The sequence below is a fragment of the Elephantulus edwardii genome, unplaced genomic scaffold (assembly GCF_000299155.1).
Source record: "Elephantulus edwardii isolate Elephantulus edwardi_28Jun2011 unplaced genomic scaffold, EleEdw1.0 scaffold00078, whole genome shotgun sequence".
Lineage (NCBI taxonomy): Eukaryota > Metazoa > Chordata > Mammalia > Macroscelidea > Macroscelididae > Elephantulus > Elephantulus edwardii.
In genome coordinates, this window is record NW_006399828.1 from 5974978 (window position 1) to 5993147 (window position 18170).

General features: G+C 34.9%; 1 protein-coding gene across 4 annotated transcripts in view; it reads right to left on the bottom strand.

Moving 5' to 3' along the window:
- Nucleotides 1-2701: 2701 nt before the first annotated feature.
- ATP2B1 (ATPase, Ca++ transporting, plasma membrane 1) overlaps nucleotides 2702-18170 on the bottom strand; it is a 73381-nt gene continuing 57912 nt past the window's right edge. For 2 of the 4 annotated variants that reach the window (XM_006889504.1, XM_006889505.1), the window contains 3 exons: nucleotides 16893-17000; nucleotides 14892-15074; nucleotides 5604-5915 (listed from right to left, as the gene is read on the bottom strand). In XM_006889504.1, coding sequence (XP_006889566.1) covers nucleotides 5604-5915; nucleotides 14892-15074; nucleotides 16893-17000 — 603 coding nt within the window. Of the gene's footprint in view, nucleotides 5916-14378; nucleotides 14533-14891; nucleotides 15075-16892; nucleotides 17001-18170 lie in introns of all 4 variants that reach the window. The other 2 variants (XM_006889506.1, XM_006889503.1) reach the window with 2 other exon arrangements.

Sequence of the window (18170 nt, forward strand, 5' to 3'; positions counted from 1 at the left end):
AAAAAGGTAATAGGAAGTGTAACTATGTGCAAAGTTACTTTTTACAAAATCCTAGTGCACATTGTTATGTGAGGAAGGGAGGAGACTGTCCCATTGTTCTCTTGCAGAGGTGGCTGGGGGATCTGAAAAGGCTGCGTCTCCTTACAACTAAGTCACTAATGCTCTCTATGAAGTGCACAGCATTTAACAAATACTCCACAAAAATTAAGTTGTAAAAATCATCCTTTCAGTGGATGACTAAGGACAGTATCATACTTGGAACCAGCAACAAGAAGTACAACATTGGGAAAATGTCAGGTACCTCTCCAAAGTTCTAAGGACCATTAATGATGTCAGTTTAAAGACTAAGGTGCACCTGGATCTAATCCATAGTCTTTACAATTACTTCTCTGCATCTGCAAGTTGGGCAATACATGGGGATGATAGAAGAATCGATGCCTTTGAGTTGTGGTGTTGAAGCAGAGTAATGAATATCCTATGACCTAAACAAAATATGTCTTCGGCAAAGTGCAGCTCAAGCTGCTCCTGAAGGGCAAAGACAGTGAAATATCTCACCTATTTTGGGTTGTTAGGAGCAGCCAGTTGTTAGAAAAAGACATCAGCCTTGCAAAAAAAGAGCAAGACCCTCTTCTGGATGGACTGACACAGTGACTGTAATAATGGGCTCAAGTACAGGACAGAGCAGGGGACGGATCTGCTGTTCATAAGGTTGCTACGGGTTGAAACTGACTTGACAGCATCCAACAAGTTCAAGAAAATGATCTAGAAAGTGATCTGGAGAAAATGTGGTCTTTGTAACCTTGATTTCAATGAAGAGACTTTAAGGGACTTCTTGCACTGGACTTGCGTGTTAATGATTTGGAAACTAGCTTTTCTAGGACTTAAGTGCTGATTAAGAAAGTTGTTCTAGTGACTTAGGAACACATGTGTCCTGAGTTTTAGTTTTCAATTTCCTACTTTAGAGTCATTAATATTACCTTAGATACCTCTTCTGGTAGCCTAGTGGGTAAGAAACTGGACTGCCAATCCAAAGTCCCATGAGTCAAATACATCAGCTCCTGGTTGAAGACAGATGGGCAATCCTCCCACGTGACTTACTACCTCTGAAAACCTGCTACGAATCCACAGAACACAACAATAATATAATATTACACTGCTCAGAATCGTATCTTTAACTCAGAGAATACCTATTTGACTTTGCTACATTTAGTATGAATGTTTGGGGCTGATAGGCTGGCAATTTGAATTCACTCAGAAATGCCTTGGAAGAATGGCTTAGCAACTTACTACCAAAAAACAATCAGCCACTGAAAATCCTAGAGAGTACAATTTTATGCAGACAAACATCAAGACCTTGTGTCAGGATCTACTTGTACTGGTACTTTTACATTTAATATATTCATTTATAAGTATTTTATTAAGAGAAAATGTTAAACTATTCTGAGGATGAAAGGCATAAAAGTAAACCCTCAACGAAGAATTTAAGAGGCTACTCTGTTGAAAAAGAAATTACTTTTTCATAAAAGCAATTTCTTTTTGACATCTAGGACTGAAATTAGTATGGAAACATAATTCCCTTACTGCATGAAACACTGGTTATTTTTTAAATAATACTCACTCTAACAGAAAGGTAAACCATTTTTCAAGGATTATTTTTGTAAGGTATTTTTTTTCCTGTAAAAAATGTTCTTTTTTTAGTCTACAAGAAGAAAAAATTAATTTAAAAATATAAATTATGCTTTTGAGTTTGGGCATACCATCTTAAGAATGGCTGAGACTATATAAAAAAAAGGCAGCTTCAGTATGATCAGAATCCTTTTAAAGAAAAGGTAAAGGGAAAAGACCAAATAAAACACTTAGCGAGCTCCTTCTTTTACTTTTACAGAGAGCACTTAATTAAAAACTCCATCCTAACACATAATTCATATATAAAACTCCATTTGACCAAACAAAAAATACCTTTCCAGTCGTAGAGACAAATATAATCAAGAATTTATCCTAACAGAGAAATATGGCTCAAGTATTTACAAAGTGTATTAGTAATTGTTTTTATTAAAAAGCAGAAGCACCTGTGAAGGTGGCCCAGTACTGGATAGTACTGGGTTCTGTTGTACAAAGGGTTTCTATCAACTGTAGCTCACTCAACACCGAGCAACAAGGACAGAATTAGTAATTTTCAAATAAAACCAAAACCATGCTGTTAAATGGACTCGACTCATGGTGACCCTCTCTCACGTTTCAAAGGCTGTAAATGTTAAGAGAAGCGGACTTCCTCATCTTTTTCCCTACAAGCAGTTGGTGGACTGAACTGCCTACCTTATGGTCAGCATCAAACTCACTATGGCACCAGAGTTTAGATAACTGTTACTGACATGTTTGATTTACTTTAAGAGAAAATAAGGGTTTAGGAAATACTAATGAAATATTAATCTATCCTAAAACCAAAACATTATATACTCCCACTGGCTACAGAAATAACCCATTTTGCTACAAAGGCTAAGGATGGTGGGGAGGGCCGTAGAGACAATGCATCTACTTGAATTTTAGAGGCAAGATCATGCATATCAGAACACTGATTCACTGTAATACAACCATTACATTTCAAGTACATTATAGTTCCATTTCTCAAATTTCATTTAAAAAAATAATTTCAAGATATGATGTTCAAATTAATGCTAATATTCAAAAAGTTCAGTCCCCATTCAGAAACAGATAAACAGTATATTTATTAAATGAGTTAAGACAAATAAACTTTACAAATAGACAAATAATAAAAGGCTCAGTGGCTAAAATAGATGGTAAGCATCATTTAAAGAAATCAACACCATCACGGTATCTCAGTTGGCTTACACGTGTAAAAAGAAATTTTCAAAGAGCAGTTTCACAGAAATGAAGCCGTTTTTTTTTTCTTATAAACAAATCACCATTTCTTGGTTCAAAACTGACATCTGTTATGAAAATTACCATATCACATATTTGTAAGATGACAAGGAGTAACTCATCTTCAAAGTGCAAGTAAGTCTATTTACAACCACAAAAAAGGCAATGATGAGGAGAAAAGGATTTTTAAAAAATATACAAAGATTAAAAACATTTGGGATGCAAAATTAAACAATTTTTGGTTAGAGGATAAAAGAGAAAAAGTGATTGAGTTACAGATGCTGATCCAAGATCTTTTAACAGCTTGCTTGCATTTTTTTCTACTTACATAATGCTCTGGAAATTTCTGGTAGAAATTACAGTGTCTCAAAGAGAGAAATACATAATAAGCATGTCTTGCGACTACTTCATGGATGTCCTAAGACCCGTTTATGGATTAGAGTTGGTGTAAAAAGCCATTGCCTTGAATTGAAAAATGAATACTGTAAAAGCTCAATACAAATCCTCCAAAGCACATGCACTTCTAAATCTTTTGGTAATTACATTCATATTTAAGCATAACCAAAATAAAAAGTAAAACTTAAACATTTCCCTTTTCTCTATTCCCTATGCCATGTAGGCTCTCCAGTTGATAGGGTCAATTTTTAGAGTTGAAAGGGTTTTTCAAGATAGTTCACCACCCTCATAAAGGGTAAATGATTTTCCCAAGGTCATGCAGCAAGTTAATGGCAAAACCAGGACTAGAAACCAGGTCTTGATTCCTAGCCTAGTATGCTTTTCAGCATATCATGCTACCTCTTTTTACAGTATGATTTGCTATAATTACCTGATGAATAAATGTACAGTTACAAATGCTGACAGAGCCAATGTGTTTCTAAGACTTGCAGAAGATTACTGCAAAGGATTGTTGGAGAAAATATTTTCCCCCACCCACCAAAAATATCAAGCACCATCAACTAAATGTTTCTTTGCTGGGTCAGCACTTGCAGATGTAGTAGTCCTCGTAAACTTTATGTCAGCCTGAGGATATTACCTGGCGAAACCTGGGCCCCTAAAACAATGCCAGTTCTAAAAGGATAAAGATAGAAGAAAAGTAAGGGAGATACAAGAAATAAAAAGCTAGAGATTCCAACTGGCTTAGTGATGGATATTCCAGTATATGATTGATCTTTAAATCAAAATACATTTTTATCCCCCCCTACCTTTTCACATACTCTTATTTTACCTAATCTGCTATTTGGCCACATAAGAATAAAAAAAAAAAATATCAGTACAATGGTGGTCATTATTATTATCTTTTAAAACTGTGAGACTATTTTAGACAAAACTAAATCTATACAGAGCATCTCAACTGGTGAAATTTCAGTAATTTTCTTATTAGGATTCTATTAGATTTCTACCAAGTAATTAAACTAGTACGTCATAGGGCTGTTACCATCTTGAAATCTAGCCCAATCATGGCTAAAGAGAAAAGACTGGTGTACCATATATGCAGAATTGAGTAGAGAAGCTGAAATTTCTTTTAAAAAAAAACATTGCTGTGTATTTATTTAATAAAAGGGCATATTTATTTTTTTACAAACAAGTTTCAAAAACAAAAGGAAAACATATGTGCTTCTACTTATTAACCTTTTTCAAAATGCCAACAGCCCTCATGCTGTAAGAAGGTTCCTAAAGATTTATTAGAAAAAAAATCAACACAGTTCACTCACAGTTCACCAAGACATCACTGAACTAACATACTTAGACAAAACAAAAAGGACTAAGGTTCTCTTGTAGTTTGATAGTTTGATTTAATTTGATTTGCCTGAAATAACAAAAGCATTTCAAGCATCTTTCATTATGTAGTTGATGTCCTGCATTAAACAATCTACTAAATTCTGAACAAAAGTTATTAGCAAGTTTTTTCAAAATTTTTAAAAATTAAACAGTTGTTTCAAAACCATTAAGTAGTAAATGTATTTAAGAAACTAATTAGGACAGATGCCATAACTTCATTAGAACACCACTGCTCATGTTTTTTGTTTTGTTTTGTTTTTTTTTAAACAAAGCATTAGTGTTATCTATTTGGCTATTAGTATTAGCAATTTATCTACAATATTTAACAAGGTAAATTGTAGGCAAAAATTTAGTACAGTTTCAATAGAAACACCCCCTCCCCCCACATTTTTCTTGAAAATACAGCAGTATTTGAAGGACTAATTTTTCTCTGCATCAGTTATAAGGAAGCTTCCCATCTATGAACAGGAACAAAAAAAAGTATCTACAAACCTTGTAAACAGATCTGTATCATTTATAAACATAAATAATCCAAATTATTAACAGCCAACAGCAGAAATTAAAGTTATCAATTCAATGATCCAGGGCTCTTTTGCTTTGCCCAGTTTATTCCTCCCTCACTCCCACCAAGGACTGAGAAAAACGAAAGCGCTGCGAATACACTGTTCAGGACCATTCTCAGGTACTACCGATGATCCACAGGTCACTTAAGCTGAGTTACTGTTTTATCGGTCAGTTCATTTCTCCCACCCCCCAAAAAGCACCCTCGGTCTGGCAGAAAGCTTTGCTTTTTTTTTAAAAAAATAAATCTACATTCGTACAAGTGTGTCTTCTTTTGAAGTCCAGAGACAAGAATAATATCTTGTCTGTCACAATATGTGAAAAGACCCAGTTTCAATTTGTTTCTTTACAATGCAGCTAGTGTGTTAACATTCGGCTTACAATCAGAGTGATGTTTCCAAACTATGTAGTGGGCTTCCTGGGGATGAAGAGGTAGCAGACTTGTTCAATTCTATTGTAAGGTGAATTCCGCTGTCAACAGCATTGTTATTTTTGTTGGGAGAGGGTGGAGGACTGGGGTTACGTTTTGTAGGAGCATCATCTTCAGCATCAGTGTCATCAATAAGGGGGATATGAGGCTCTGAATCTTCTATCCTAAACTCAGGATGTGACATAAAGTTGTGAATCGAACTTCTTGATTCCGGTTTTTCTAACCCTTCATATAAAGAACTACGAAATGCATTCACCACTCGAATCTGTAAACAGCAGAAAACATAAAAAGATGTCAGTACATTATTAAACATACTTAAAAATGGTTCATTTATGAGTTTGAATCCACAAACAGCTAGGTATGAGTGAATCATATTTGCATGTAATGCAGTGGAACTTGCAATACACTGTAAAAAAATGAATATTTTAGTAGGACACTACAGAACAACAAGACCACATACTCTAAGAATTAAGAGGTATAGATTTCAAATACTAAGAAAAACCTCATTGTTACTAACTAAAAATTTAATAGCCATTTTATAGGTTTGTTCCCCCTATGAAAATAAAATCAAAACACAAACAGAAAACTTAAACATACACAAGCTTAGTTGACTTAAAACAAAATTTAAAAAAAAAATCATTGAAAACAATTCAAGTAAGTTAAACAAAGTCAAGCACAAAGGGGTACTATTTATCATGCTAGGAATTGGGGGAGGGGAGTGTCACCAACTATGAAAAAGCCAAGCAGATAAAAGCTGAATGCCACAATGAACTGACATCTACCACACTATACCCTTAATTAAAAAAAATAAAAATAAAAACAAGGTTCAAATAAATAACTATAAAATGCCATTAAACAGCTATAAATATTTGAGTATATGCCATTTGTCTATAAGTGTTTTTCTCTGTAATAGATTAAAACTTAAATAAATATATACACATACTATATATACAAAGTACATTCACTAAAAAGACTGAATAAAGACAAAACACCGTGATTCTTCTACAAAAAAATTTTCAAGGAAAAGACACATAGTATTTCCCACCTTAAACATACAGCTCAACAATTCCCACGGCTTTCCTTCTTAGAAGTTTGCTTCATGAATGAAAACTAGTAACTATGAAACAAATCTTACTGTACACACTGAGGTGATGATTAGGTGCCACCAAGTTGGCACCGATTCACAGTCACACTAGTACAACAGAACAAAACCCCGCTGATCTTGTGTCATCCTCACAATCTCTGCTCTGCTCAAATCCATTGTTGTAGGCAGTGTCAATAATCCATCTCAATAGGTCTCAATTAAGTCAATGCCATGAAAACTTTTAAAGATTCATAGTTGAGCTCTTAATATATAGAAATTAAGTAATGTTTACTCTTGCTTTGATTTGAATAAATTCCATTTAATAGTGAAGACAGTATTTACTTATGATGAGAAGTAACCAACACTTTGACACTAAAGTGGGGTAAAGTGGTCACAAAAATTGTCTCATAAGACAATTAGTAATAAATTTACATAAACGGCTATTTGAATATATTATTAGAAAGATTAAGAAAGGGTTTAAACTAATTTCTACTCAAAAAGATGTCTTTCCTGATTTACCACAGAGGTAGTCCTAGTGGCAAGGAGCTGCGCTATCAACATGTTGTTGTTATGTGTCATTGAGTCGCTTGCAACTAATAGCGACCCTATGTACAAGAGCCCTGAACGCCGTTGTCGCCTGTGCCAATGTCGCTCCCTCCGACACACTCATTTCCACCACGCCAATAAGAGAATTGATCCATCCTTCGATCGAGGGTCTTCCTCTCCTGCGCCGCCCCTCCACTCTGCCAAGCATGATGTCCCTCTCTAAGGACCAGTCCCTGCTTGCAACATGCCCAAAGTATGTCAGACAAAGCTTCAGAATCCTTGACTCCAAAGAGCATTCTGGAAGGATCATTATTCAAATCCACCAGCTGCTCCACAAGAGAAAACTGGACAATTCCTCCTGTGTGATATACTGCCTCTAAAAACCTGCTGGAGTTGTTAGCTGTGGGTTGGTTCCAACTCGACAACACATAACACCAACTAAGCAAAAGGCTATGTATGTCTCTGGGTTTGAACCCATCAGTGACTCTGAGTAAGAAAAGATTTACAGCCTCAGAGACTAGATGGACAAAAGCTATGAGTCAGATGCACATGCCTAATGGCGAGTTCTTCCTGAGTTGATGTTCACCTAGCCAGGCCTTGGAAAAAAGAAATGCTGGGAAACATAAAGGGTTAGAGAAACAGGAATATCCTCAACAAGACACACTGACGGTATAGAAAGATGAGAAATTTTATCCAGTGTGATTTATACCTTACCGAAAGCCTGCTGGAGTTAGCTATTAGTTGGTTCTGACTCAACAGCAATGTTTATTTTATAATTTATGTTTTAATTCCTTAAATTGATAAGACTAGTAGCAGCAAGCACATTTCTGTTTCTATTACTGTTCTTGTTCTTTTGTTGTTATACACCATGGATCCATTTAGTATATAAACAATGCTTGCTAAATATCCCATTATAATTATACATTTGATTGCAATCTTTTATAGCTCACATTTTATTTATGCCTATACTCTGCATAGGCATGGAGCTCTGGCAGCCTAGAGGCAAGAAACTGCTGAAATCTTGAAGGCACACTTTTCAAATCCACCAGCTACTCTGCGGGAGGAAGAGGGGCAATCTCCTCCCAAGTTGAGAGCTTCTAAACACCTACCAGAGGGTCAGCTATGGGTCCGTTCCTACTTGATGGTTCACAACAATATATTTTGCAAGCCTCCTGATTTGCTTTACAACCAATCAACTACAAAGTTTAAAAAGTTAAAAAAAAAAACACCCTAAAACCCGAATCAACCCAAAACCTAAAAAAAAAAAAAAAAGAAGTCTGTGGGTGTCAATGATCAGTATGAAATGAAAGAAAATATAAACTCAAGAAAGATTCCAAAAAAAGAGGAAAGGGAGAACTTGACTAGAGATGGAAAGTTGCTGAAAATGAACCTATTGATTATTTGTCAAGGTTCCCAGTACTGCTGCTAACTGTACTAGAGTGATAATTTTCTGGCAGCTTCTTTATTTTGACTCAGTTCATACCAGTAAATCTGAGAAAAGCATACAAGAATAGATAGAAAACAAAATCCTGAAATGATTGTTCTAATAAAAAAGTACTTTGAAGAAACCAATTAAAACTTTATCATGTATCTTAATATTTTCTAAACAGAATCCTCATTTCTACAACAAAATAACAATTTGCTCAAAATATTGTACAAAAGGAGATAGACCTAGAATACTATTTAGCCATTGGTTTGTACAAACAAACCAACCAACCCAAAACAACCCATCAATTTTCAAACCCATCACTGTTGAGTCAATTCCAGCTTAAGGTGATCTCGACCAGCTTTCCAAGGCCATCAATCTTTATGAAAGGAGACTGGGTAGCTTCTTCCTGCAGAGCAGCTGGGAGATTCAAACTGTAACTTTTGGTTAGCAGCTCAGTATTCAATTTATGTAAGAGACTGCTGACTTCTGAACATTTATGTCATTACTACTTTTTTTTTTTTTTTTTAGTGTAAGTTTCATTTTATTAAATGTGACTGAAGCAGACACCGTGGTAAAAATCATTACTTTTATTTACTATGGTATGTTAAAAGAATTGCAATGGTAATGCAAAAGATTCTTTGAAACTACAAAGAAAATTATAGCTTATTTTCCAAAGCCAGGTATTTATTTGTCTATGAACCTTTTCAAAATGAGACCACTTATGTAATTAAATGTTTGAATTATCTGGAATATGTAAATACTTTTTGGCAATTTTTTTTTTCCTGTAAAGGACCAGATAGTAAATATTTCAGACTTATATTACAGTCTCTGTAACAACTACTTGACTTAGTTTGCAATGAAAAAATACACATACAATGTTTAAACAAATAGGTGTGTCTTAATAAAACTGTGGATCCAACCTGGTCCAACTAAAGGAAGACAGCCACGCTCTACAAGACCAATCTTTCTCTATTTGTCTTACTAGCAAATTTAACTAGCTGTTAAATCAGCAACAGCATTTGATGATAGATATTACAATGATGCAATTTACAATAAAAAATAAAAGCATTTTTTCTCTAGAGACTTTTAGTAGTCAAGATATGGATAATAAATGAGAGGTAAAGACCTCTCCTAAGTGGTTTCAAATCTAGTAATTGATAAAGGTGAAATAGATAGTTCTTCCAATTACTGATATTTCAACTTTAGGATGCTTTTCATCAAATATATTAACAATATTCATAAACTCTCTATACTTTATGTTATATACCATATAAAAGCATGCCAACTCAGTGTGTAACAATAACAACCTCACATATTTGTACAGTTCTTGAATAACCTTTATGCTCTAAGAACCAAGAATATGAAGTAAACAAAGCAACCTTGATGAAGAAACACTAACAAATGTTCCCTTGCTATTCTCAACGTTTCAGCCCCAGGAATGAAGGACTAGCTCCTTAAGCTAAAATGCCACTGGTTGTCATCACACCTTTGCATCATGATCTGCCATGGCCCTGGTCTCATAGTCTACAGTTCAGATATTTTTCTACTGTGCAGAATAGATCCTGGGCATTTATGTGTACAAAGAGTTTGTAATCAATTTAACATACAAATCAGGAATATAATTAGACTCAGTATATTAAAAGTGTACATGTGATAACTAAACATGCATCAACTCATGAGATACTTTAAAAGATCACTGTAAAAAAAAATAAAAGGCTGGAATGAATCCTGGTTAAGACACTAAACACAACACACACATGTGTGATTCATTCTTGGTTTTTGGGTCAAAAAGCTCTAAGGACACTGAGAGGATAACTGAAAACAATCTGAATATAGGTTTTTTAGAGAATACTACTAATATTAAATAGCCTGGATGTGATAAATAGTGTATGATTATATAAGGCAAACTGTATTTATAGTTGTTGTTATGCCTGTGATTCAGAGACCCTATGCACAACAGCCCTAAACTTTGCTCTGTCCTGTGCCAATATTACTGTCTGACACACCTACCCTTATTACTCCAGTCATTGAATCAATCCATCTCATCAAGAGTCTTCCTCTCCTGACCTGTCCCTCCACCCTCCCAAGCATGATGTCCCTCTCTAAGGAATGATCCTGCCTTGCAACATGTCCAAAGCATGTCAGATGAAGCTCCAGAACCCATTCTTTCAAGAAGTAGCTTGGCTTTACTGTCTCCAGGACGAACTTGTTTGTTCTACTAGCAATCCATGGTGTATTCAATACTCTTCTCCAGCACCACAGCTCAAAGGCATCAAATTTCCTTCTATCATCCCTAGTCATTGTCCAGCTTTATGATGCATACATAGCAAGTAACTACAAAGACCATGGCCTGTATCTGGGGCACCTTAGTGTCCAGACTGACATTGTTACTCTTCAGTACTTTGGAGAGGTCTCTGACAGCAGACTTTTCCAATGCAATTTCTCTTTTAAAGTTCCTGGCTGCTAGGGCCGAGAGTGTTGATTGTAGAGCCCAGAAAACTGAAGCTGTTAACAATCTTAATCTCTTTACCATCTATCATGATGCTTTCAATAGGCCCAGTGCTGAGAATCTTTGTTTTCTTGATGTTGTGCTTTAAGCCACATTGAAGGCTGCAGTCCTTGGCCCTCTGCAGTAAGTGCTTCACATCCTCCACAGTTTCAGCAAGCAAGGTGGTGTCATCTGCATAAGCAGATTGTTGATGAGTCTACCTCCAATTCTGATGCCATATTTCTCCTCATCGAGCCCAGCCTACCAGATAATCTGTTCTGTGTATAGACTGAAAAGATATGAAGATAGAACACATCCTTGAAACACACCCTTCCCAATTTTGAACAAAATCTGACTATACAGGGATAAAATGTCAAGATGTCTACCATTTACTTATTGTAAAGTTAAAAAAAAAAAAGTTCAGGAAAAAAAAAGTACATACTTATACACAGATAATGAATAAGGTTTTAGGTCAGAAAGATTTTAAAAATCTTAGCTTGGTTCCTTCTTCATGTGGCACACTACTTTTACCATCAATCTACACTCATTAATCCCTCAGAGTTTACTGAGGCCTGCAGTGCATTCTCCCACTTTTCTCAACTGGCAAATTCCAGCAAGGGCCAGCCTCGGAGTACTTTCCCAGGGCAGGTTTATAGAAAAGTCCAGGTATACCTGTTTGTTTCCCTCACTAGACTTCAGGCTACTGAACAACCTTAGAGTAATGGTAAATTGTTCATAAATGTTTGTGGAAAGTAAATGAAGATACATAGTCTTGTTATTTAAGAAATATCAACAGAAAGACATGAAGCCCTAAAAAAATCACAGTTGTTATTAGGTGCCTTTAAATTGAGTACACCTCATGGCAACCCTATGAACAGTCAAAACCACGACCATCTAGTGCCGTCCTTATTATCTCTGACACTCTTGGGCCCATTGCTACAGTCACGGTGTTAATACACCTGGTCGAAGGTCTTCCTTTCTTTTGCTGTCATTCCACCTCTCAAGCATGATGACCCTCTTCAAAGAATACCAACGCTCTCCTAGCAGCATTTCCAAAATATGTGAAAATGAGATTAAGCTTTATCATTTTTGCCTCCAAGAAGCACTCTGTTGGCATGTTTTCCAAGACATGTATGTTCGCTCTTTGGGCAGTTCATGAGATATTCAGTATGCATCTCCAACACCATAGCTCAAAGCCATCAACTGTCATTCTTAGCCATTGTCCAGCTCTCAACAGCATAGCAAGAGACAGAAAAGACCATAGCCTCAATCAGGTGCACCTTAGTAGTCAAACTCACATTACTGCTCCTTAATAATTTGGAGGTCTGGGGGTCTATGACTGCAGCCTTTAGCAGTCCAATTCTATCTCCTGACTGCTGGTACCAAGATTGCTGATTATGTATCCAAATAAGATGACATCGTTGGTAGTCTCAACCTTTTCTCCATCTATTATGATGTTACCTATTGGTCCAGTGGTTGGAATTTTTGTTTAATTGATGCTGAAATGCAATCTATACTGAAGATTGCAATCTTTGATATTTTGCAGCAAGCACTTCAAGTTCTCTTCACTTACAGCAAGCAAAAAATCAGAGCATGTAAAATTCAAATCCAGGGAGAGATGGAAAGAACTGACATACTGCTGCACTAAGCCTAAGTTCAAGCAATCTATAGTCATTATCTCTTTCAGGCAGGTGCTACAATATTAATGTTAGAAAAAAAAATCTCACATGCACATGCTTCTAAATGTACATCTTCATGCCTCCTGTCATAGGAAAGACCTGAGAGCACTTGTTTTTTCTTGAATCGTGCTGCTTCTGCTTATTAGCTATATAACTACAGGCAAGCCAGTTTCTATATCTATAAAATGAGGATAGTTTTCTTTGATTGATAATGTTGCTAAAAATATCAACAAAATCAACGAGTCTTTTGAAAACTATGAAACCTTCTGAAAACTGCCAAAATAAAAGGCAGTATTTTTTGTTACATAGGACCTCTTCTGACTTCTGTAAAGGATTTTGGAAGTGGCTAACACATACAGTAAACAGATATTTGAGGAAATGGTCTACTTTAAAATACTATTTTTCTCACTCAATTCATCCTCTATAGTTTCTCAAGGTTCTTCTAGTTGTTAACTGGCTAGAGACGTAATATGGAAAAAGTAGGTCTTTACCTTTATATTGACAAGGTTAACCTTATGAGCTACAGCAGATTTCTCAGGTTGAGACAGGAGTGAGTTTCTGTCTTTACTTTCCTCAAAAGAAAAGAATTCATTGAGGGGGAAGCGGTGGGCAGGGAGAAAAGTGTAACAATGAATGAATGGAAACCCTAAGTCTCTGTAAACTTTCATTAAAATTAATAATAAAAAAAGAATTCATCATGAAATAAAAAGATTATCCAGAGTGAGGAAAACACAAATGATAATGCTTTAGAAGATCCAGTCATTTTCAGAATACATGAAACAAAGTTTGTTATTCTAATCAACTGATGACATTTATAGACAATAGACATGTAATGGTTCTATAATTAATCAATGGTAGATTTCCATTTTTTAGAAAATTTTAGCAATGCTTTTTTTATCTACCATGTGATTTAAAAATATTATACAAAAAAACCCACCAAAATATACCATAAATACAAGTGAAGTTTTAAGTTTATACAGAGACCTCCTTCTTAATGACAAAAAATTCCAAGCAAAGCAAACAAAATTCAAGCTAAGAAAGCAAGCAACTAGCTATTTTAACTATAAACTTATTCTAAACTGAGAGATAAAAAGTCAAAATACCAAATTTTTAGCTTAAAAAAGGATAATTTCCTAATTCCGTAAGATCAGTTTCAAATCACATGCTTCTGGGAACCATGCAGTATAAAGGCATATACTCAAAAATTTATAGTAGTTTCACAAATTCTAAGCTCAATTTTTTCCCCATAACTGTAAATTAGCACAGAGACAAGCTCACTGAATTCTTATTTAATCTTTGGTTGTAAAATTGTTCCATCTGTTCTCTAGCCCTCTAAAAAATAAAACAATAAGGACAACACTTTGAAGTTTCAATCCACTTTACAAAAAGAAAGCTTTATGAAAAGCCTGAACAATGAATTTAAACATTAAGGAGAAAATGAGAAACGTTAGGTGTGTGAAGTAGGAAATGTTAATTTCATGCACTTAGGAACACACACTCACACCCCACAGTAGTAGAAGCAGTAGAAGAGGAAAACACTACATGTGTAGGGGTAGAAATATTTGTTACATCATGATGCTGGCTGGCGATGGAGGGTTGCCGCCTTAGAGCCCCCTGAATGGAACTTCCACTCTGGAAAGCATTCACTACATCCATCTGCAAGGAATCAGAGATTGTGACAGCTTGCTCAGCAAGAGAGAGAGAGAGAACAAGAGAAAGGACCATTCCAACTATTAACATATAAAAAGTAAAGAAAAAAAAGGCACTTTTTACAGAGCAAGAGGAGCATTTTGAGATGAACAGGGGGGAAAAGGAGCTTAGAGGAATATAGACACATTCTTTCATGAGCATTAAAGCTTTCGCTGATTCCAGTCACCAGTATTAATTTTCAAATACTTAAGTTTTGTGGGTTGGGAAAGCTAGAAAAGAAGTTCAGGAGCACACTCAAATCTCCTCCCCAGGTCAAAAAGCCCTTGGCTCCCATCATCTCTCCTACCTATCTACCAGGCCCATACCTGTGTTTGGATTCTGTTCAGACCTCTAAACCACAAGATCTGGCCACGCCGCAACTCCCTTTCAGCATGATCAATCTCCTCAACATCCTCTGCTAATTCTTCCTCAGGTATTTCTTCCTTTTGTGTTCCATGACCAGCTTCTTTTAGGAATTTTAATCGACTAGTTGGAATTGTTGAAATAAGCTACAACACAGGGGGAAAAACTTAGAAACAGATTCTATCAAGTACAACTAAACTGATCAAATTTAACACAAAACGTATTAAAAGTTGCAAGTGTATACAACTCTCTTTACCAATGAAGTACTGAGATGCAGTCCATCAGTCATTCTTTCCCAGAAAAAAGGGATAATCTTCTGATAGCTATACAACAAATGATTTAAGTTTGAGGGGTAAAATGTTTCCCTAAATGGAAATTTAACTGATTTTATTTTTCAAATACTAATTAAGATACACAGGACAGTAACACACAATAGTACTTTTATAATTTACTATTATTAATAATAATTTGCTATTACTAATTCTATTTAAAAGAAAATGCATAGTAAAGGAAATTCTCATTTGATGCAAAAGACGTTTATATTAACGCTGTATGTGTTTATCAGAAAAACATGCCAATATTCAAGAAAATCTCCAAAGTTAAACAGAAAACAGCTTTGTTAAAAGAACTTATAAAATGGAACCATTTAAAATTGTATTCAAAGTAAGTGATGACAGCAAATAGGATCTCACGTTCCTCAAATACAAAACACCAATAAATGTGTATTAATTAGTCTGTAAGTGTGTACAGCCTTTCCGTAAGGGAGTGGGGCTTAATAGGAGGAAACAAGCATTCTGGCACATACAGAATTGCTTAAGAGAACTTGTAGTCCATCTAAGAAGCCTAAGAGTGACATGGAATGCAACAGGCTTAAAAATCAAGACGTATCAATCAAATAGAGTAATGGAAACCAATGTGTCTGCTTTATCAACAGGGGATGTCCTCTTCCTAAAGCTAGGAAAGTATTTTGAGAGGTTGTCTATCCATCAGGGAACTTTATAATTAATATAATAGCCAAAAAAGAAAGGTAATTCAGACATGAATCATACTTAAAACAAGATTTTTAAATTATAAGGAGGAGAACTCTCAAAACCTAGAAATACAATAAAGAAAATAAGATGACAAGGTATATAAAAACAGAGTTAAGTTTAAGTAAAATCTGAATGTTTGGTTTGACTGACTTATAAAATGATAAATATATTTACACAAGTTAAAAGCAGTAATTATATGTTAACTTAATGAAATGTTAGAGGTTTTCTATCACCTAGTTTTACAGTAATGGCTTGTAATAAACTATGTTATCATCATTTTATATTTAAAAAAGAAATGGCATTCATTGGTAAATCAGTTACCTACGGTAAAGATGGCATATATTACTTTGGGGGGGGGGCGCAAAACCCCCGACCATAGACATTCTTCTAAATACACACACTCTCACTCTGAGTAACTTAATTTGAAATACCTATAAAGCCACTTATGGCTCACCCCCCCCCCCACCAATTATCATTATTTATTTTAGATAAAGCATTCTACTAGTAAATTTCAAGACTTTTTTCCTATGTTACATTTTGGATTATACAACACAAATATGAAAAATCCCATATACAAAATAATTATACATTTTTAAGAAACAAATTATCTCCAAAATAAAAAACAGATCAATGCTAAAACTCCCAAAGATATTACCATCCTTACCAGTTGGAAACAAATCACCTTTAAGAAATTTAAAACAAGTTATAAAAAAAAAAATCCAAGTTAAAAATGACTAATATAGTTTTTTTATATGTACAGACATACTCAGAGGAAGATATATAATCATTCTATCATACTACAATATTATATTTAAAAAAAATGCCTAAATTGTTTCTCTTAGTAACTATTTAAAGTCGAAAAAGCAAAGTGATTAAGAAAGAAATTAAAAAAAAAAAATCATACAAGGTTTAAATAAATAAGGAAATTCTTACCTGGCCCCAGAGTAACGTTCCCATTCCGAGGAATATTGACCATAGCCACTGTTCTATTGAAAGTTCTGAACAACTAAACGGTTTCCCACCAAACTGCACAATTATTATCTGGAAGGGTAATCAAAATAAATTTATTGAAATCTTGACAAATATGCAAATCTGTATCTGCGAAACTTAACAACTGTTACTGTGATGGAGAAATGTATTATCATTAACTGCAACAGAAAGGAAGTTAAAAATTCTCTAACAAAAAATGTATATATATTCTATTATGCTTATATAAATAAAATAGATTAAGAAAATGAGAAACAGCGTATGAGCATAAATAACTTCCAAAAGTTTTCAACTGAAATCCCAACTATGATTCCTTCTATTTAGTGCAGTCTTTAATACATGCCTTTTACAAAAGTGTATGGTTGAATGAGCGCTCTTAAAACTTGGATCTTCATTTCTAACCATGTTTGGTTTCTGTATGTATCTACTGTTGAAAAGGCTCACTTTTAAATTCTAAATCTTATTAACTGACTTTCTAATGCACCAATTACTCGTGTTTTCATTTCAGATTTTATCGTTAACTTCATTTATACAGAGTATCATAAAACCAAAGGTCATCCCATTCTTCAATGAGATGGAAAAGACAATCTCCAGTTTCATTTGGAATGGAAGCCCCGAATAAGCAAAGTATTCCTTAAAAACAGAAGAAAAGTAGGCGGTATCTCAAGCCCTGATTTCAATTCCTACTACACTGCCGTAGTGGTTAAGACAGAATAGTAATAGTACAGTGACAGACACATAGATAAATGGAATGAAACTGAGAACCCTGAAATCAGCCCACCTATCTATGGTTAACTGATTTTTGACAAGGAGATGAATCAGTTAAGTGGGGAAATGGCAGCCTTTTTAACAAACGGTGTTGGCAAAATTAGAAAAGTATCTCCAAAAGACTCAAGCAAGATCCACACCTCATTCCAAATACAAAAACCAACTCAAGGTGGATCATGGATCTAGGACTAAAACAAAGGACTATAAACTTCATTACAGAAAAGCTTGGAAGAACTCTATTGGTCCTAATCCACAACATAAACAGTCTTCCAAGTATCCTGAAAAACCTACAACCAGGAGAAGATAAAACAGACGAATGGGACCTTCTAAGAATCAAATCCCTATGCACATCCAAAAACTTCTCCAACAGAGTAAAAAGGGAGGCCACTGACTGGGGAAAAGTATTCGATAATAACATATCAGATAAGGAACTTCTATCCAGAATTTATAAAATAC